This window comes from Erpetoichthys calabaricus, chromosome 3 (genome assembly GCF_900747795.2).
Source record: "Erpetoichthys calabaricus chromosome 3, fErpCal1.3, whole genome shotgun sequence".
Taxonomy (NCBI): domain Eukaryota; kingdom Metazoa; phylum Chordata; class Cladistia; order Polypteriformes; family Polypteridae; genus Erpetoichthys; species Erpetoichthys calabaricus.
This window is the reverse complement of record NC_041396.2, coordinates 12,941,276-12,963,065: the sequence shown is the minus strand read 5'-3', so window position 1 is coordinate 12,963,065 and position 21,790 is coordinate 12,941,276. Positions and strand designations below refer to the sequence as shown.

General features: G+C 42.5%; 1 protein-coding gene across 1 annotated transcript in view; it reads left to right on the top strand.

The window, feature by feature from the left end:
- blk (BLK proto-oncogene, Src family tyrosine kinase) overlaps nucleotides 1–21,790 on the top strand; it is a 244,730-nt gene that overhangs the window by 185,502 nt on the left and 37,438 nt on the right. Inside the window, exons 10-11 of the mRNA XM_051924437.1 lie at nucleotides 7,727–7,906; nucleotides 20,029–20,105. Of these exons, the coding sequence (XP_051780397.1) occupies nucleotides 7,727–7,906; nucleotides 20,029–20,105 (257 nt within the window). The remainder of the gene's footprint in view (nucleotides 1–7,726; nucleotides 7,907–20,028; nucleotides 20,106–21,790) is intronic.

Here is a 21,790-nt window from a genome sequence, read left to right as displayed (position 1 = left end):
GCCCCAGCCATCCACCACACACTTCAAATTATATCAGGCATTAATGCTTTGCAGGATTAAGTTTTATGGAGAAATTAAGCTAAATTAAAAATTCAAACTGTTAATAATTACATATTCATTAATTAATATTTCCATGTTTTTTAAATGTTTGAAGGTTACGGTGTTCTAAGGTTACAGATAATTTTACTTTGAGAGAAATCCTTACTGAATTACAGTTGATTTTGGAGATAATCAATAAGAATGAACAAGAAAGGATAAAAACTGAGGATTTGTACAGTGCCTTGTGCAAGTATTCATCCCCCTCAGTATTTATCCTGTGTTTTCGCATTACAACCTGGAATTCAAATGGATTTTTGGGGGGTTAGCACCATTTGACGTACACAACACATCTACCACTTTGAAGGTGCAACAAATTTTTATTGTGACACAAATAATAATGAAGACAAAAAATTGTGAGTGGTCTCCCCTCGACTTTATCGTATAGACAGATATGGGGATGGATATTTGAGGAGTAAACCTAAAGATAATGATTATATTTTTACTAGCCATGTGCGCCCAACTATGTAGCGCGTGTTAAAGTTGTCTGTGAAGGGCTCCCTGTTTAAACGTGGCTGCCAGTCGTGAACTGGGCCCTTCGTCGCACAGCATTATGATTTTTTATAAGGGAAACAAAATTACAAAACAAAACCCTTGGACATTGATTCGATAGGAACGGCCTACTCAGAATCACTGTCCGAATAGTAATTATGTGGTGGTGGAGGAGCATTTCTGTTTCTCTCCATTCACAGTCCGTCTTGTTTTCATGACGCTGTCGTTTCCTGTCACGATCTCTTCTCAACCTTTCTCCAATCTCGCAGGTTGCTTTGTGGCAATCCAAAGAGTAAGGAAGAACCAATGCTTCTTTCTTGAACTCCAAACACCAACTGATGGAAAATCACAGAAGTGTGTCCGACTTATATACTCTGACTGCCGACTCCAAGAAGTGGGTGAACATTCGATTTGGACGAAGTGCTACCAACGATGGTCGATAGAAACACAAAAAACCACAGTCTCGACAACGAAGCAGGTGTCAACGCCAGATCTAAACACAAAGAGTGGTGCCGACGCCAGATCTAAACACAAAGAGTGGTGTCGACGCCAGATCTAAACACAAAGAGTGGTGTCGACAGTGTTTGTAAACAAAAGTAACAACCAAGGTGTTGTGTATTGAGCCAGTACAAACAGCACGTAGTCTCCTTTAGTTCAATCCTCTTTAATCACCACACTCCAACCTCATCCAACGATCCTCCCCCTCACTTCCTCTCCTCCTCCATTACTACTGCCCTCTACTGAACACAGCAGGAACACCACATGAATTCGCGGACAAACAAAGATCAAGATCCAAATGAAGATTATATATAAAGATATTATGTATATTAAAGAACCATCAAAATCAAATCAAATCAATAATTTATTGAACAATTATTATAAAAGTAAATTTGAATAAATTGGATTCTGCAGCTGCATGAAGAAAAGGTCAAGTACCACCTCTGGTTAGCGAAGATAGCCCAAAGGTTAATAGAAATCTACATTTTGTACCTAATACTTGTATGCAAAATTTGGTTGACCTAAGTGAAAGCGAACTGAAGTTATCATGTTTACAAACGTATACAGACACACACATAATTCTAAAAATCGTATTTCCAGACTCGGGAAGGTCTAAAACGTCGAGATTCATCAAAATCTCGAAATGGAATTTTTACAGTATCCCAATACTTTCCCTGTATTTTGAATACAATAAATTCAGAAATGTCTAAAACGTTGAGATTCATCAAAATCTCGACATCGAATCTTTGAAAGACTACAATATTTTCCCTGTACTTCATATACAAATAAGTAAAAAGGAGAAATCACGAGTGTGCATAAGTTTTCATCCCCCAAAGTCAGGACTTTCTAAAGTATTGGATCCTCTGCAGTTTGCCTGGCAGACACATGTTGGTGTAGAGGACGCTCTCATCTCCATGCTCCACAGAGTCTAATCCCACTTGGACAAAGCCGGCACCACAGTCAGGATCACGTTCTTTGACTTTTCCAGTGCTTTTAACGCCATTCTGTCTCATCAACTGGAGAAACGGCTCAAAGCTTTGAATCTTAATGCCCCCACAATCCCCTGGATCATGGAATACCTGGCCAACAGACAGCAGTTTGTGAGGCTGAGGGACTGTGTGTCAGAAATGGTGCTGTGTAATACTGGAGCACCTCAGGTTGAACTGTCCTATCTTCCTTCCTGCTCACCCTCCAAACAACAGACTTCCAGCACAATACCAGCGCTTGCTATCTACAGAAATTTTCAGAAGACTCGTCCATCATAGGCTGCATTAATAATGGAGATGAGTCAGAGTACAGGAAAGTCGTCGAGGACTTCATTTTTTGGTGCAAAGACAGAAACTTGCAACTCAACATTAGCAAAACAAAAGAGCTGGTGGTGGACTTCTAACGTGGCAAGAAGCCTTTGAGACCAGTGGAAATCCAGAGGGAGGACATGGAGGTGGTGCATAGCTACAAGGAACTGGGGGTTCACATGAATGACAACTGGATTAATCTGGGAGCACAGTGGTGCTGGACAAGAAGGGCCAAGTAGACTGGACTTGCTAAGAAGACTCTCAGGTCTTTCCGTGTGTGCAAAAAGCTGCTGGAAATGTTCTGCCAGTCCATAGTACAATACAATACAATACAATTTATTTTTGTATAGCCCAAAATCACACAAGAAGTGCCGCAATGGGCTTTAACAGGCCCTGCCTCTTGACAACCCCCCAGCCTTGACTCTCTAAGAAGACAAGGAAAAACTCCCAAAAAAATGGAAGGAACCTTGGGAAAGGCAGTTCAAAGACAGACCTCTTGCCAGGTAGCTTGGGCATGCAGTGGGTGTCAAAAAGAAGGTCAATACAACACACAGAACAGAACAGAACAAATCCTCAATACAGTATAGTAGGCTGAAGAACTTGCCTCCTTGTGACGTGTACCTGTACTTGCTAATTTTGAAAATTTCACCTAAAGATGTGGTGTTTCAATTAATAATATGAAAATGGCCATACTGTGTCTTTTAATAGTTCTTTGTGTAACTTGGTTAAATAGTTTTAGCTCTGTATATTCTATAAAAGCTGTGACAAAATTCTTGGTCAGACTTCTCTGATTGTAAAAGAAACACACTATAGATTATTCGGTTTTCCAAAATAACTGTTCTACACTACACACTTATTCGAGACAACTTACAAGATTCAGGGACTTTTACAACAGTCCACATTGAGATTGAGTCTGATTTGGTTTTTATTAAAAATTTCTTACATTTCACAATAGTGTCTAATAGTGCATTAACAGATTTAATGCGGTCATTCTAGCTACTGCATTATTTTTTGTTTATATATGTGACAGTTGCGGATGAAGACACCAGATAAGACAGCAGGTGTGGTCATATAGCAGCTTTATTTTCTCATCATCACAGTGAGCAGGTTTCAGAAAAACAGGCAATCAATATTACTTGACAGCATCAGGGCTCTTCTGAACCCCGTCTGTTGGGTGGGGCAAGTTTTTATAGCCCTAGAATGCGTGATTTAATATCATTTTGAAATGCAACAGTCAACACTTTATTATACATAATCCTTGAGCCCCTCCAACGCCCCTTTTGCAACTTGATTTCTTGGCCCCTTTGTTATGGCGTTCAGATGTAAACTAAGGGAAAACGTGATAAGGCAGTCTCAGTGTGGAATGCTTAGACCTTGAGTCCTTTGGAGAAATATTTTTCTGTTTGCTCAGCAAAGCATGTTTTTAAAGCTTACTTCTGCTTAACTTCTTAGACAAGGATTAGTACAAGGGAATGAAGAGAACATTCATCTTTTACACAGTGTATTACAGGGTAAAGTTATGTGCTTTTAACTTAACATGAACACAGCTGACTTGCCTCAAAGGAGGTAGGTCATGTTCACACTTCTGCTCTTTCCCGTTATTTCTTTTTGCCGTTTGCCTCCTAATGTAGATAGTCCACGGTACACCATTTAAGTCAATTGACACATTTACAGTGGTGTGAAAAACTATTTGCCCCCTTCCTGATTTCTTATTCTTTTGCATGTTTGTCACACAAAATGTTTCTGATCATCAAACACATTTAACCATTAGTCAAATATAACACAAGTAAACACAAAATGCAGTTTGTAAATGGTGGTTTTTATTATTTAGGGAGAAAAAAAAATCCAAACCTACATGGCCCTGTGTGAAAAAGTAATTGCCCCCTGAACCTAATAACTGCTTGGGCCACCCTTAGCAGCAATAACTGCAATCAAGCGTTTGCGATAACTTGCAATGAGTCTTTTACAGCGCTCTGGAGGAATTTTGGCCCACTCATCTTTGCAAAATTGTTGTAATTTAACTTTATTTGAAGGTTTTCTAGCATGAACCGCCTTTTTAAGGTCATGCCATAGCATCTCAATTGGATTCAGGTCAGGACTTTGACTAGGCCACTCCAAAGTCTTCATTTTGTTTTTCTTCAGCCATTCAGAGGTGGATTTGCTGGTGTGTTTTGGGTCAGTGTCCTGTTGCAGCACCCAAGATCGCTTCAGCTTGAGTTGACGAACAGATGGCCGGACATTCTCCTTCAGGATTTTTTTGGTAGACAGTAGAATTCATGGTTCCATCTATCACAGCAAGCCTTCCAGGTCCTGAAGCAGCAAAACAACCCCAGACCATCACACTACCACCACCATATTTTACTGTTGGTATGATGTTCTTTTTCTGAAATGCTGTGTTCCTTTTACGCCAGATGTAACGGGACATTTGCCTTCCAAAAAGTTCAACTTTTGACTCATCACTCCACAAGGTATTTTCCCAAAAGTCTTGGCAATCATTGAGATGTTTCTTAGCAACATTGAGACGAGCCCTAATGTTCTTTTTGCTTAACAGTGGTTTGCGTCTTGGAAATCTGCCATGCAGGCCGTTTTTGCCCAGTCTCTTTCTTATGGTGGAGTCGTGAACACTGACCTTAATTGAGGCAAGTGAGGCCTGCAGTTCTTTAGACGTTGTCCTGGGGTCTTTTGTGACCTCTCGGATGAGTTGTCTCTGCGCTCTTGGGGTAATTTTGGTCGGCCGGCCACTCCTGGGAAGGTTCACCACTGTTCCATGTTTTTGCCATTTGTGGATAATGGCTCTCACTGTGGTTCGCTGGAGTCCCAAAGCTTTAGAAATGGCTTTATAACCTTTACCAGACTGATAGATCTCAATTACTTCTGCTCTCATTTGTTCCTGAATTTCTTTGGATCTTGGCATGATGTCTAGCTTTTGAGGTGCTTTTGGTCTACTTCTCTGTGTCAGGCAGCACCTATTTAAGTGATTTCTTGATTGAAACAGGTGTGACAGTAATCAGGCCTGGGGGTGGCTACGGAAATTGAACTCAGGTGTGATACACCACAGTTAGGTTATTTTTTAACAAGGGGGCAATTACTTTTTCACACAGGGCCATGTAGGTTTGGATTTTTTTTTCTCCCTAAATAATAAACACCATCATTTAAAAACTGCATTTTGTGTTTACTTGTGTTACATTTGACTAATGGTTAAATGTGTTTGATGATCAGAAACATTTTGTGTGACAAACATGCAAAAGAATAAGAAATCAGGAAGGGGGCAAATAGTTTTTCACACCACTGTATGTAGTGTAGTCTGTATTAGGGTATTTTGCTTTGCCTGTTCAGAAAAACACAACTCCTGGAAGTTCCTCTTGCCTTTTTTGTAACTATGCCTTCTGGCCTACTGTCAATGCCTTTGTAGAACGAGCCCATGGTCTTCTGTCTCTGACAGAAGTGACAGAGATTACTACTGAAGGGTGTCCTGTAATAATAATACTTTGTTTCTATAGTGCTTTTCCCATGCCCTGGGTACTTCAATTTCAAGCAAATATAGCTTGCACACAAAATGCACCAATCCATCCAAGTTCAGGGAAAAAAGTGTAGAAAATGAACATGTATGTGTACATAATAGCCAGTGTGAAGTTGTACACCATAGTCTCCTTGATAAGCAACCTGAAAACTTGTTCAGTTACACCCATCATCTGCATGCCCCCTCTCACCACATCCATAAACCTTCTGTTAGGCCTTCCTCTTCTCCTCTTGTCTGTCAGCTCTTTCCTTAGCACCCTTCTCCCAATATACCCCTCATCTCTCCTCTGCACATGTCCAAACCAACGCAATCTCGCCTCTCTGACTTTGTCTCCCAACTGTCTAACCTGAGCTGCCCCTCTAATGTCCTCATTTCTTATCCTGTCCATCCTCATCACACCCAATGCAAATCTTAGCATCTTTAACTCTGCCACCTCCAGCTCTGTCTCCTGCTTTCTGGTCAGTGCCACCGTCTCCAACCCATATAACATAGCTGGTCTCGCTACCGTCCTGTAGACCTTCCCTTTCACTCTTGCTGATATCTGTCTGTTAAAAATCACTACTGACACTCTTCTCCACTCACTCCACCCTGCCTGTACTCTCTTTTTCACCTCTCTTCCACAGTCCCCATTACTCTGTACTGTTGATCCCAAGTATTTAAACTCATTCACCTTCGCCAACTCCCCAACCCCTCTCATTTACACACATGTATTCTGTCTTGATGGTCCTACTGACCTTCATTCCTCTCATCTGTAGAGCAGATGTCCACCTCTCCAGGGTCTCATCAACCTGCTCCCTACTATCGTTACAGATCACAATGTCATCAGCAAACATCACAGTCCATGTGGACTCCTGTCTAATCTTGTCTGTCAACCTGTCCATCACCATTGCAAATAAGAAAGGGCTCAGAGCCGATCCCTGATGTAATCCCACCTCCGTCACTCCTACCGTAAACCTCACCACGGTCACACTTCCCTCAAGACCCCTGCAATAAAGTGTAAATAAGAAAGTCTTCATCATTATTGTATTTTATTCAAGAACACTGCAATAGCCTAATATAAGGCATGGAAAATTGAAATAAGTAAACTCATGGGTCATTTATTCTCACTCCTTAAAAAATACAAAATGAACTGAACATGAACGAGTTCAGAATTGAAATGGTGATCTCTGAACATGAACTTATTCATTTTAATCTGTGTGAACTGAACTTTGAGCTCGTTCACATGAGCTGTGAACTTGCACAACACTGGTGGGTTTCTATTTTAGTGACAGGAGGGTGGGAGACAAAGCTAAAGGGAGCAAAGTACAGAAATACCCTCAATGAAAACCTTCCCCAGAGCACTCTGGACCACCTCAGAATGGCCAAAAGTTCAAGTCCCAATTAGAGACAAAGCATACACAACACAGGAGTGGCTTAAGGACAACTCTCCGAATGTTTTTTGGGGGGCCCAGTTAGAGCTCAGACTTGAGCCCACTCGGGAAAACTCTGGAGAGACCTGAAAGTCGCTCTCTACTGATGGTCTCCCTCCAATCCGGCAGAGCTTGAGATAGGAGAGGAGAATGACATAAAATTCCCAAATCCAGATGTCCTTCAATAAGGTACTGAGAAAAAGGCCAGATGTTTTGTGTCTATGTCAGACATTTGCAAACTCTGTCATTCTGGGTTTATGGAGTGTAGACTGATGGGCAGACATTGAAAATTTACCCATTTAAAATGAAATCTATAACGCAATAACATGTGCAGAAATGGAAGGGGTGTGAATACTTTCTGAGTCCACTGTATTTCAGATTTTAATGTTTCTGTATGTTTCCCTTTTGTTTTACAGGGCTGTATAAAAACCGTCAAAAAGTGGCTATCAAGACCCTCAAAGAGGGCAACATGGCTCCAGAGGCTTTCCTGGCTGAAGCCAACATAATGAAGACCCTTCAACACAATAAGCTCGTACGACTCTACGCTGTGGTTACTAAAGAGCCCATCTTGATTGTGACGGAATTCATGTCCAATGGTAAGAACTCCTCTGGTGCAGCGGTGGGATGGTGGGCGGTATGTGAAAGTCCATAGTGAGGTAGCCCTTACATCTAACTGTGAGGAAGAACAACAACTGAGGTCATGGAATTCCTGAATACATTTTTTCTTAGGTTATGCTAGCCTTATAATGAAGAAAACATAATAAATGTTGAGATCTATCTGGGCCAGGAGCCACCATGAAATGGCAAGAAGAAAGCAATAATTTGTTTAAAAGGACTAGTTCAGGGGTTCTTAACCTGATGTCCGTGGACACCTAGGGCAGTGGTTCTCAACCTGTGAGACGGGCCCCCCTAGGGGGGCGCGAAGTAACAAAAAGGGGGGCGTGAAGATGTGAAAGAAAGAAAACAAGAATCAAAAATATGAAAAATACATCTATTGAAACCAAAACAAATTAACTTAAACTACATTCTGATACTAGAAAAATAAATATAGAATTAGATAAATGTCGATAAAAGTTAAGTAGGTATAATAAAATATGCATCTATGATATATCATTAATTAAAAAAGAACAAATTGGTATTAGTGGGCTCCTTTCAAAAAAACGTTAGGGGGGGCGTGATTAAAACTGTTATGAAAACTCGGGTCGCAAATACTTAAAGGTTGAGAAACGCTGACCTAGGGGGTCCATGGATAGGTTTTAGGGGGTCCGTGAGGGTCAGATAAAAATGAACATGTATATTCACTATACAGCCCGGTAACTGTTGATTTTTTCTTGCGTGATTTTTCTCGCACCCAAGCCTAATGCATGAGTTAGATACTCATCTACATTACTAAACCACAGTTTTAATTCATACACGGAGGCACCGATACGCATGCGCAGTGCGCCGCGGCGCCCCAGAGTCAAACGCAGAGGCTTCCCAGAAGTCAGTAGATGGTGCCCAAACACCACCCAAAAAACCACAACCCACAGTCAAATGCAGCGGCCTCCCAGAGTCAGTAGTATGTATGTGCCAGCAGTCTGTGTGGCATGTTTGGGATACAAACAATAAACGGAGGCACCTACCACACACTTCACGAACACCACAAGCGAAGAAGTCACGGCTCCAAAACGAAACACCTTAAGTAACGGAAATACAAAAACGAGCCCATATGGATAAACAAAATGAACGAAGGCGCCTACAATGCGCCTCTGAAACAGCGGACGCAAAGGAGTCACGGCTCCAACAACACAGAGCTCAAAGGCGCCTACAACGCGTTTCTGAAACACTACATGTAAGAGAAGCACAGATCCAACACGAATAATCTACTGTGCCAGAACTCAGTGTGTATAGGTTGGAGTATGCTTCCTAACAGTACACGACTTCTACCTAATGACACAGCCACAGAACAACAAAGACGAGACACAACACCACCTGTAAACTAGACTTAATGAACGAAGGCGCCCACACAAAGAAACTGCTTTAGTTCAAATAAGGTTATTCAATTAAATGGAAACTTTACCATGCCTACGACCTGTCAACTAAACCTAAGGTAAAGCGTGCATGCCAGGTTGTACAGCCACCCGGACAATGAACGAGTGCACCCACAACGCGCTTTTGACACAGCACAGGCAAAGGAGGCACGTATCCAAATGGAGGGAGCTCAACGATTAGTAATACAAACATGAGCCTGTATGGCTACGACCTGTAAACGAGCCCATATGGATACATGTTATTGAATTAAATGGAAACTTTACCATGCCTACGACCTGTGAAATAAACCTGAGGTAAAGCGTGCACGGCAGGTTGTACAGCCGCCCGGACGCGACCACCCACACCACCGCATATACCCTCCATGATATTTCATCACGCAGAAACTGATTGCCATTCTTGGATTTCCGATTCGCTGGTGAATCGCGGGCTTACTTGTAAGAAAAATAACACGCAAGAAAAATAACATGTTGCGCGAGAAAAATAGCAGTCACCCTACATGTCATATATGTATGAGACAATCAAATCTCGATAAATAAAGTACATGATATTCATTGCTTGCAAAGTTGTGTTTATGTGAATATTTCTGGGGAAGAGGGTTCATAGCTTTCATCAGATTCTTAAAGGGGTCTGTGACTCAAACAAGGTTAAGAATCACTGGACCAGATATTACAATCCTTGATGATTCAGCACAGCACTTGCCTTGAGTAGGCTTGGGGATGTCTTCTATATTGAGATGACATTGGAAATGACCACTAGGCGATGTTTCCACCAATATGACATCATTGGTGTACCTAGGCCTCATAGAGCGTTTCGGCCTTTTACCACCCTCAGCCGAGGCAGGCCCACCACAGGCTGATCAGACCTGGGTGAGTGTCGAATGGTTACTAAGTGGTCATTCGGCAGCCCATACTGTCTCCTTTCGCTTCAGCCACAACCAGTGACTGCTTCTTTCAGCGACAGTGGCAAACTCCATAAGTGCCTTCCAATGGGCGTGCCCTCTGATGCCCACTTCCTTCAGCAGCCTTGTAGTGGAATGAGCTACAAAGCCCCTGCAGCCCACCTCTACTGGACACACCTTCACCTTCCAGCCTTGCTCCTCTGGCTCGGCTGCAAGCTTGGCATACCTAGGGCTGCCAACTCTCTTTCTCTGGAAATGAGGACATTTGGGTCGAAAAATGAGGACTTTTGAGGACGCCTTTCCCTATAATACTAGGCTCACCCGCCTTTTAAGGCGACCAACTTTTATCCTCAATTTGTGTGCGCTCCATGTGTACATCAGGCATGTAAGTGTAGGGAATGAGAACATCAAAGTGCCCATTCATAACTTCTCCCGAAAACCTAAGTTTTTTTTATCTCCTCGAGTGCCTGTCCAAACTTGGAGTGTAGGACTCCATAATAATATACTTGAAACTCATAGGGGAACAACTCTTCCACTGCCATTAGCTCAGAAATGGTACGATAAGTTTGAGACTTTGACATTTCAGTGAGATACTGAAGCTCATTTGTATAAGAGATTCCTGACGGCATCATTGTAAATGGCTGAAACCTTGACCAATTACTTAAAACATGTCGTACAATGTCAGCCCGAATCTGTACCGCTAAAGACGGAGTTTCATGCACTAAATAAGCTATAGATGAGAATAAGCAAGCACCATCTCCCCTGATATTTACTACGCGGTGAGGCATTTGTACTCCATCAACATTAATTATTTCCAGAGACATAATTTTGTCTATTTTTCCAGCGCATCGCGCACAAAAGCAAGGGAACGATGGGAGCACCAGAACTCTGCTCACATCGCGTCGCTTCGTACCGCAAGCCGCAAGTAGCAAGTCTGTGATAAGCGGAATACCGCTACGCTTTGCACTCATGGGACGGAAGGACAACCCGACTGCTTTTATATAGTGTCTTGATGCCTTTATAGTGTCTTACGGTTTTTTAAAATGACTAGGGGGCTCTGCCCCCTGCTCGCTTCGCTCACCCACCCCCGGGTTTGGTTAACCAAATATACAATTTTAAGAGATTCTTATTTTCATGGGAATTGTTACATATGCATTATTTTCACTTTTACTTTAAAAGTTACTTAAAAAACAATATTTGGAATTAACTTTTCTTCAAGATCGCATTGAATTTTGATTCCGTGTTTGGACTTACATCGTGACAACCTAACGTTTAACTGCCTGTGAGTGAATATCGTTTCTTTCTCTCTAATAAATAAAATGACTTTTTTGAATGTTTGTCCAAGCTCTTTCTTTTTCGCTTAGTCGTTGATGTGTCATCTACAACATATAAAATTATTGTCCTGATAAAACTTATAAGAGCTGAGAGCGCAAGAAGTGTGTCTGCCAAAAGCATTCACATGACTGAGAGGTTAGATGACCGTGGTCTTGTTTGAAAATAGTTGTAAGTATGGCGTGACTTGAAAGAATCTCATGGCAAAAGTTTCTGTCTCTTGGGACTTCATACCGCACCAACGTTTTTGGAATCTTTTAATTCTCGCTGGCCACATGAATTAGATGGTCTATAAGTCGTCGACTTAAAGTTTAAATCCAAACAATATATTCGATCTCTTTTCACTGTTCCGTTTGTAGCGGGCTACGTAGTAATAGTATATTCTATGTGTGTGCTGAGTGTGTGTTGTTTTCATCGTCCCGTTTACTGTCCGTTATGTGTACGTCAGTGAATGTTGTCCCCATAAGTGCTGAGGAGACGGATGATGGAGAGAGACCGCAGCCCCAGGACGGAAATCACCTGTTTACACACCAGTTACATCCGGGATGTTTTTACATTTAAAAAAGAGGAGTGAGAGGTGACGAGAGAGGTGGAGAGAGAGAGGAAAAGAAAAGAAGACAATTAATCCAACCGTCCACAAACTGCTATTCATTGCTTTATTCCGCTGCCTGCTTTTTCATCTACTGATCATTCATCACGACAGCCAGAGCCGAGAAACCCCAGGGTTGAAGTCATTCCAACCATTGCCAGGACGTTTATGGTGAAGTTGTTTTGTTGTCGGGAGGAAGCACCATAACACCACAACCAGTTTCTGAACCACCGGACTTTATTTTGGGACACATTGTTTCACCAAATTTTCAACTGACGTGTTTTTCAGATCTATGTTTGCTTTTGTTAATTGTTTGTGGGCAAGGGAGGGTTTATTGTAAATATTTGTGTTAATATATATATTAATTAGTCACTGGTGTTTTGGGGATAAGTGGTAATTTGTGCACACATACATATTTATTTATTATTGAATGTTTTTCTGTCGTTCATTTTACAATATATCTGTGTTTAATTTGACATATCCATTTACTGTCTCTGGTTATTTCGTCATGTCGGGAAAATAAGACATCTTGTAAGGAGTACGGCTTGATATTAGAGCACGAAACCTCAGGTATTCCAAGTTATACTTTTGGTAGTGTAGTGGCACGTCTGGGTAAGGGGTTGGCCGTTACACGTTATTTCACTGAGTAATAATTTCCATTTGTTTACACTAATGCGATCTTTCCTATCCTTTTTTTGACACTTTCAAATTTTCGTACTTCCATTACCTCTAACCTGCTCTGCACATGTACCGCATCAATGTTTTTGAATTCTTTACGACATTCTACTTTGTCATCTACTCTTTGTCCTTTATTTCCGGCCCCGGGTGTGGACTCGTCTCGCAGAACATATAAGAGTCTCTCGGAGAAAATCACATCTTGTTTCCTTCCAAGATTTTTTTTTTTGTATAATAGACAGATATAAACCTTTAGTAGCATTTTATCACTTGTGAAACAAGCCTCGGACACAGACAGATGGACATCATTTTATAAGTCCAACACACGTTTATTATAATACTAAAGTGCACAAAACCCAGTGCCGCAGCACCAATCACCACAACAGTCCAGGCCAAAACCACAGTATGACTTTTCTTCAGGCCACCTCCTTCTGTCTCCTTCCAGACCTCGTCCTCTTCCACCCGACTCCAGCCCAGAATGAAGCCCCTTTTATTATCCCCCGGATGTGCTCCAGGTGTGCTCCGGCAATCTTCCACCGACACATCCCAGTGTGGTGGAAGTGCCGGCTGTATCCCCGGAAGCAATCCGGGTGTCCCTGCTGCACTTCCTGGTGTGGCAAAAGTGCTGAGGTCCAGGGCTGCCAAGACATCCGGGCGCCCCCTGGCAGTGACCACGGGCCCCTACAGGGTTGAGCTTCAAAGCTCCACACCCGTGGCCCCCAAAGCAACCAGGGCGGTCGCCCCCTCGTGGTCTGCAGGAGGCGTGAGCTCTCCTCCGGTCCTCTTGGGCGTCCCGGCTGGGTACCACCCCCAGCCGCGTGACACACACTATAATTATGATATGATGGCCACAATCACAGTCACTGGCAGTCTAATAAGCCATTAAATATTTTGAGTACGTCAAGCCTCTTAAATTAACAGACTTCATTCCTTCCATTCTTATTGGGATAGCTTAACTGTGGTAAACCCGTAAAAATTATACAGATGGTAAATTAACTTTTGGTAAATTAAAATTAAAATAATTTTACTCTTTTCAATGTAGTTTATTTATATTTTTCCACTGAAGCTATTTTTCTCAGTAAATCTGGGTTCTTGGATCAAAATGAATAGAAATCTTTACATAGCCTGCTACTGAAACTGAATCTTGGGAGCATCGGCCCCTTAACTGAGTCTTTCAAAAACGAGGAGATTTGCTGTTCAAGTCGTCTGTGAACTCGCACTTTCTGTTCAGCATAATGGGTATTCGTGAATTTATATAAATGAAAGAATTCTGTAAATATTATTAAATTACTTGAAGAAGTGACTACTTACTTGATCAACTGATAAAGTATATGACAGAATAAATGTGTGATTTTTTTTAATCAACTGAAACTTTAATAGTTGACTCATTTTTAAACAATTATAACAACAATATTTTCCATTAAAATATTACAAAGCAGGGGCGGCACGGTGGCGCAGTGGGTAGCGCTGCTGCCTCGCAGTTGGGAGACCTGGGGACCTGGGTTCACTTCCCGGGTCCTCCCTGTGTGGGGTTTGCATGTTCTCCCCGTGTCTGCGTGGGTTTCCTCCGGGCGCTCCGGTTTCCTCCCACAGTCCATAGACATGCAGGTTAGGTGGATTGGCGATTCTAAATTGGCCCTAGTGTGTGCTTGGTGTGTGGGTGTGTTTGTGTGTGTCCTGCAGTGGGTTGGCACCCTGCCCAGGATTGGTTCCCTGCCTTGTGCCCTGTGTTGGCTGGGATTGGCTCCAGCAGACCCCCATGGCCCTGTGTTCGGATTCAGCGGGTTGGAAAATGGATGGATGGATATTACAAAGCCGTACTTACTTGCACTTAAATACTACAGACTGTACCTGAATGTATGAAATTTCTTGTGTAACCGAGCTGCTGAAAGAAGACTCGAAAATAAGATCTCACATATAAAACGTGAAATTGTAATTCCGATTTTGAATAAATTCACTTTCTTACGGTGAATTAGGATTACAAATAATTAAGGAAAGGAACAACATTTATAATGAACTGTTGTATCCAGCAGGGGGCGTTAGCTCCCTTGTTGGAATGAGTTCTTTTGTAAATGCAGCGTGTTACATAACCCGAAACTATATAGATAGAACAAAAAAAGGCGATACCCCTCCCTTAGTGATAGAAATCACATTGGAGAAATAACTTAGCTTTCTTTAATGACGGCTTACGCTGCATAACAGACGAAGGAAGCCAATGACAAGAACCCAGTTCAGGAGTGGGGGCCCGATATGTAGAGTCTGCCATTTTCGTCACTGCATTGGAAGGATTTTCTGGATCACATGACGTTATCTCCCATCTGTCCGTCGGCTTCAAAGGTGTGCCGGGCACTGTTCCAAGGCTTTATACTCTCTCTTCACGTGTAGGCCCCCACTTAGGTGATTAATACATTTCCAAACAAGGCAAAGAGGATACAATTTCATGCTGACTCTGACAAAAAATAGTGCACATTCCCCCAGCTGTCTTTATCTGTCTTGTCTTATGCTTTGCCTAGCAGTTCTTAAATGGTGAACCCCTGTGCTAAATCTGTGTGAACTGTGCATGTGAGTAGGAAAAGGCAGATTAATATTTGCACAGAGCACAGCGACATATTAAACTTACCGTATATACTCATGTATAAGTTGGGTCTCGAAACCCGAAAAATCGATCATAAAATCAGACCCCGACTAATTAATTAATCAAAAATTCGACCCTTCATTTTTATTTATTTTTTTTACGCATCTTCTTGCCTCCTCCAATCTCGTATCAGTTTCTCAGACACATCAAATTTTGTTGCAGCAGCTCCGTTACCAATTTCTTTCGCTACTTCAATGACGTTTAATTTTAAACCAGCTTCAGATTTTCTTCTGATCGAACGCTCCATCGTAAATAAGGGATGCTCTCCCGATAAAGGTGTATGAGGGTGTGAGATACAAAAAACACAAAACAGTGCAAATGTTGCTTTGAAATATTACCGTGTGATTACCAAGGCACAATACAGAGAGAGAGAAGGGTTAGGAGCATGCGCTGATGTGCAGTCTGCTCCGTGGTTACTCTCTCAGGTGGGCGTTAGCATATCATAATCACTTGTACCAACAGCGTGAGTTTTCAGCATTCGACTTATACAACTAACATTATAAAATACCAGAAATTACACTGTAAAAGCAAGTCCCAACTAATCTGCAGGAGAACTTATCCACGAGTATATACGGTATACACAATTACAACTGTCTACTCGCCAAGAAGATAAATTCATACAATGAAGTGAAAAGGCCAAGTCGGACAGACGTCGACTATTTTCGTCAATATCTGCGCTGTTTACTACCGGAATGGAAGGGAAGATTCTGGGGAAAAAAGTGCGTGCACTACTTCCACAAATGCTGATTGGTGTACGGTGTAGCAGATAGAGGCGTGGTCCACCTCTTGAACCCTCAGGTACCACTCTGAACACCAGATGAAAGTGTAATCACTATTTATTTTATAATTACACTGTGCACAAAGCACCCTCCACACCACACTCATATAAATCACAAATACTCTCACAATACTCTTTCCTCCTCGCCCAGACACTTGCCACCCTACCTCCCAGCTCAGCTCAGTGTCTGGGCTTTCCCACAGTCCTTTTATATCCCCTGACCCGGAAGTGGTTCCTGGCCAAACCCACAAGTCCTTATTCCCTCCGGGTCAGGGTAAACAGTTCTTTCTTCAGCCTGGGAGCACGTCGTTCCTTCCTGTCACGTGCAGATGACGCACTCCCGGGTTATAGGGCACATAAGAGCCCACTAGCCCCCCTACAGCGACTCCCGGTGGTCCCCAAGGTATCCAGCAGGGCTGTGTATACAAACTACAAAGTCCATGAGGCCCTGCTGGAACTCGGGGCACGATCATGCTGTCTGGAGGGCTCCTCCTGGCGACCTGGGGGTGGCGACCGGAGTCTGTAGCCGGCTGTCCATCACAACGGCTTTCAATTTTTACCGTTTTAAATTTTTGGAGATTTTCAAATTTTAAGAGCCAGAATTCCAGACATTTTAAAAATTTTATAAATTCCTCCCGGAGACCTCTTGGTGCGTTAAAAATGAGAACATTTCTGGAAAAATGAGGACAGCCCTGGGCATATCGCAACTTTTTTCTTTCACATGCCTCATTGATGGCATTCCTTCCAAGGAACTGTCAGCTCAACGATGAAGACACATGGGCAGGAGTTAGACCAAAGGAGCAAGTCTGGGTGCAGATTGGTGGCTGCAATTTCAGATGGGAAGGTCGACACGCATTTCCCAATCCCTGGCTGTACCCACATGAGTCAGAAGGTCAGGGCTTGGTCCGCTGTTTCTCCCCTTCCCGGATGAAGGATGTTAGTTGTGGGATGGTAGCCTGAGCAATTAGGGTGATGGCGTTGGTTGACACTCTCGTGTCCTTTAGTGCCGAGGCCAAGCACCTCAGTACTTGGTTATGACGCCACGTGTATCTTCCTTGTGTTAAGCTATTCTTACAACCCACCAGGATGTGTTTAAGGGTTGCCAGGGCTGCACACTGGTGTCAGGCTGGTTCCCCTCCATGTCAAAGATGTAGGGCAGCTCTTCATATGTGGCTCTAATGATGAAACTTAGCCTGTTTTTTTCCATGTTCCACATCTGGCTCCATGTGATTTTACATTTCTCTATGCCATCTCAACTCATCCAGCAGCCTTGCTGGACTTGGGGGACTGCTCTAGCACATCTGTCTACTTCTCTCTAGTGGTGCACCTCCTCCACCACCAGATTCCGGTGTAGCCTTTCGCCATATGGGTGTTGTTGGTCCCAAACCAAGTCCCCCTCTGCCATGTTGGACTACTACACAATGTCCCGGTGTCTGAGGGCAGCTTTTGCTTCTGCCACTGCCGAACTTACGTCCCATTTCCTCCCTGTCACTAGGATCTGTGCTGCACTGGGGTTATGGGACACTTTGATTATCATATCTAGTCTTGCTTTGACACATCTATATTTCTCCACAATGCTTGATATAAGCAGAGAGGGACCTCCGTTCCCATACAGGCTTATGCTGCTGAGGCATCTTGGTAGTCCCAGGCACTTGTTAACACTTGTGCGCTCACCATTCTCTTCAGCCATTTGATATGGGATAGTGTGACCTTAATATCACATTAACACAAGCATTCAGGCCCTTCACTAAGTGACTCCAACATTGAGTCTTCTTAGGCTTGACGTGATAAGCTTCACACACCTGGATTTGGGGATTTCTGCCATTCCTGTCTGCAGATCATCTAAAGTTCTATAAGGCTGGATGGAGATTTGAAGGTGGACAGCTATTTTCAGGTCCCTTCAGAAATGCCACTCCACAAAACATTCACAGAGTTGTCCTATGTTGTCTTTGCTTTGTGGTTAGGGTCATCGTCTGAAGGTAAACCTTCACACCAGTCCGAGGTCCAGAGTGCTCTGGATGTTCCTCCATTCAGATTTCCTTTCACCCTGACTAGTTTCCAAGATCCTACTGCTGAAAAACAAGCCTGTCACCACCATGCTTCACTGCTGGACTGATGTTGTTTGGTGTTCACCACACATGATGCTAATCTTGAGTTCATCAGATCACAGAATCTTGTTTTTTAGAGGGTGAGAGTTCTTTAGGTGCCTTTTTTCGCAAACTCCAAGTGGATTTCCATTTGGTATTTAATGACTGTCTGGCCAATCTCTCTATATTTAAAATCCAACGTCTGTCTGTCTGTATGTTTGTCCACTTTTCACAAGAAAACTACTTAACGGATTTTGATCAGGTTTTTGTCTATAATGTGCTTGAACATTCCGGTTGATTTTGCAATTTCTCTCATTGCACTATGTATCATGGTTCGCTTGCAGTACCAATTTATTTGCACGAATCCGAGAGACATGCAGCGGGTCAAGGGAGGAGTGTGGGGCCTTCCTCACTCACGCCCCAGCCTCAGGGGCGCATCTAACATTTGCTTTTAATGGATTTAGATCTTTTTTTTTTCCTAGAATTTGCTTGAACATTCCGGTTGATTTTGCGATTTAAATGGTTCGTTTGCAGTACCAATTTATTTGCGCGAATCCGAGAGACATGCAGCGGGTCAGGAGGAGGGGGACTGGGCCCTCCTCACTCATGCGCCAGCCTTGGTTCATGTTCCTTACCTGTGCTTAGCGATTGAATGAGAGAACTACATCACGGATTTAAATCATTTTTTTTTTTTCTAGAATTTGCTTGAACATTCCGGTTGATTTTGCGACTTCTCTCATCACACTAAGAATATATTATATATTCGCGCAAATCTGAGACAGAGGCTGTGGGCCGAGGCGAGGAGGAAGTGTGAAGTCAGGAGTAGGGAGCGGGGCAAGTTTTGTAGTGTACCTTCCCTCCGCTTAGCTAGCGATATCTGAGTGTTTATTGATTTTTAAAGTTTGTCCTGTTTCACTACTACACGGGTGGGGTCGTGGTGGACAGCTAATATGTCATAAAACCCAGATCGGTAGATTGGTGGTTGTCCTTCTGGAAGTTTCTCCTATCTCCACACGGGTTCTCTGGAAGCGACCTTTGGGTTCCCTTACCAGTGCCCTTCTCCCATGAGTGCTCACTTTGGCTGGGTGGCCAGTTCTAGGAAGACACATTGTTTTAATTTCCAATTACGAAGGTCACAATGTTCTTGGGAGCCTTCAATCCTGCAGACTTTTATGTAGCCTTCCCAAAATCTGTGCCTCGATGAAATCCTGTCTGCAGGCTTTTCCTTCAAACTCACGTCTTGGATTTTGCTCAAATGGAGGAATCTTCTAAAGACCTTCCTATCTTTTCCTAATCAATCCAATGAATTGAGGTTACCACAGGGTGATGGAAACATCTCAACGATGATCACTAGAATGAGAGGCACCTGGGCCAGACTTCAAGTGTCATAATAAAGGGTCTGAATACTTGTGTCAAGGAGATATTTCAGTTTCTTATTTTTAGTAAATCTTCAAATATTCAGAAACTCCCGTTCTGACGTTGTTATCCTTGGATACTGAGTGTTGGTTGATGATGGAAAAAAATGAACTGAAAGGATTTTAGCACAAGGCCAAGACATAGCAACATGCGAAAAACTTGAATGGGTCTTAATACTTCCTGATGGCACTGTAAGTAATTTGTCCATCAATCAAAAAATGAACGCATTTTTGTATAAAATCATATATAATAATTTCCACCTTTTTTTCTCCTGCAGGTAGCTTATTAGACTTCCTGAAAACAGACCAAGGAAACAGGCTCCAGCTTCCGAAACTGATTGACATGTCGGCTCAGGTTGGTGAAATCACATTATTGTTGAGATTTCCATTCTGTACGTGAAAATGGGAGATCAATAAGGCTGAGATGTGCCTCTTGAGGTTGTGTGTTCTTCTGGGATGTTGGATTAGTTCCACATCTTCCTAAAAATGTAATCCTGATTTAGAATATTTAATTTTTTCCGAAGCTTCTGGGTCTCTTAAGCAGAACCTATGTTGGGCTCGCCACATTAGGTCACAAAATTGTCTCTCGTTACACTCTTTCTGGTAGCAGGTGAGTGTTTTGCAGAATTGAGGTGTTGAGTATTAGTGGTAGAGAAATGGCAGTAGAGCTGGCACTGCCTTCTGGCTAACAGTCCCACTCTTTTGGGCCCTTGAGCACGGCCCTTAACCTGAATTCTCTTTCAGAACTTTACATTGTTTAGTTATTAATGGACTCGTGTCTCTTGGTAAAACGAATGGTCTACAAATAACCTCACCTTATCTAAGTTTCAAGGCGATGACCTGGCTTAGAGTCTGCGGGGTGATGGATGGGCACACTTTGATTAGCTTGTAGGGGAGCAACGGTGGAAGGAAGTCCAAATTCAGCTTAATAAATTTTGGTTAGTGATTGTTTAGTCCACTTTGTTTGAGAGTCTTCATGGTCCAGGATATCTGGGTATTGTTTGTATTTTGTTTAAGAGCTGCAGTGCTATGGAAAGTGTAAAGGTGGAAATCGTTTCCCACCTCGGTAGCACTCAGAACGTGAGCAACAAAGAGTTTTCCCTATAGAAAGTTGGTCAATCGATCTACAGAATAGACCAAGGGTTCTTCGTGTGAGCAGGTGTATTCCACTGAAGAGCAGTGTGGTCGCTCAGCTGGCAGTTTACGTACAGAACTACAGGACAGGTTGATAGGTCATTAAGTGATACAAATGTGTTTTCTTTGTCTGTCTCCATTCATCATTCTCCCCCTTTCTCTGTCCTTTTGGGTTATCAAAAATTTGTGTTTTTTCTCTGATCTCAATTAAAAAAGAATTATAGCATGTGCCTTTATTTAACTTATTGTTGAGATTTGCATTCTGAATGTGAAAATGGGAGATCAATAAGGCTGAAGATGTGCCACTTGAGGTTGTGTGTTCTTCTGGGATGTTAAATTAGTTCTACATCTTCCTAAAATTGTCATTTTGATTTAGAATATTTCCTTTTTTCCAAAGCTTCTTGGTCTCTTAAGCAGGACCTACGTTGGGCTCGCCACATTAGGTCACGAAATTGTTTCTCGTTACACTCTTTCTGGTAGCAGGTGAGTGTTTTGCAGACTGAGGTGTTGAGTTTTAGTGGTAGAGAAATACAATACGATTTATTTTTGTATAGCCGAAAATCACACAAGAAGTGCCGCAGTGGGCTTTAAAAGCCCTGCCTCTTGACAGCCCCCCAGCCTTGGCTCTCTAAGAAGACAAGTAGAAACTCCCAAAAAAAAAACTTGTAGGGAAAAATGGAAGAAACCTTGGGAAAGGCAGTTCAAAGAGAGACCCCTTTCCAGGTAGGTTGGGCGTGCAGTGGGTATCAAAAAGAGAGGGGGTCAATACAATACAATACACAGAACAGAACAAATCCTCAATACAATATAAAAAATAAAAATATTACAAGTACGGAGCAGAATTCAACAGTAGATGATATCTCATAATATGATTTGGACTTGTTCAGAGTCCTGGAGACTTCGACC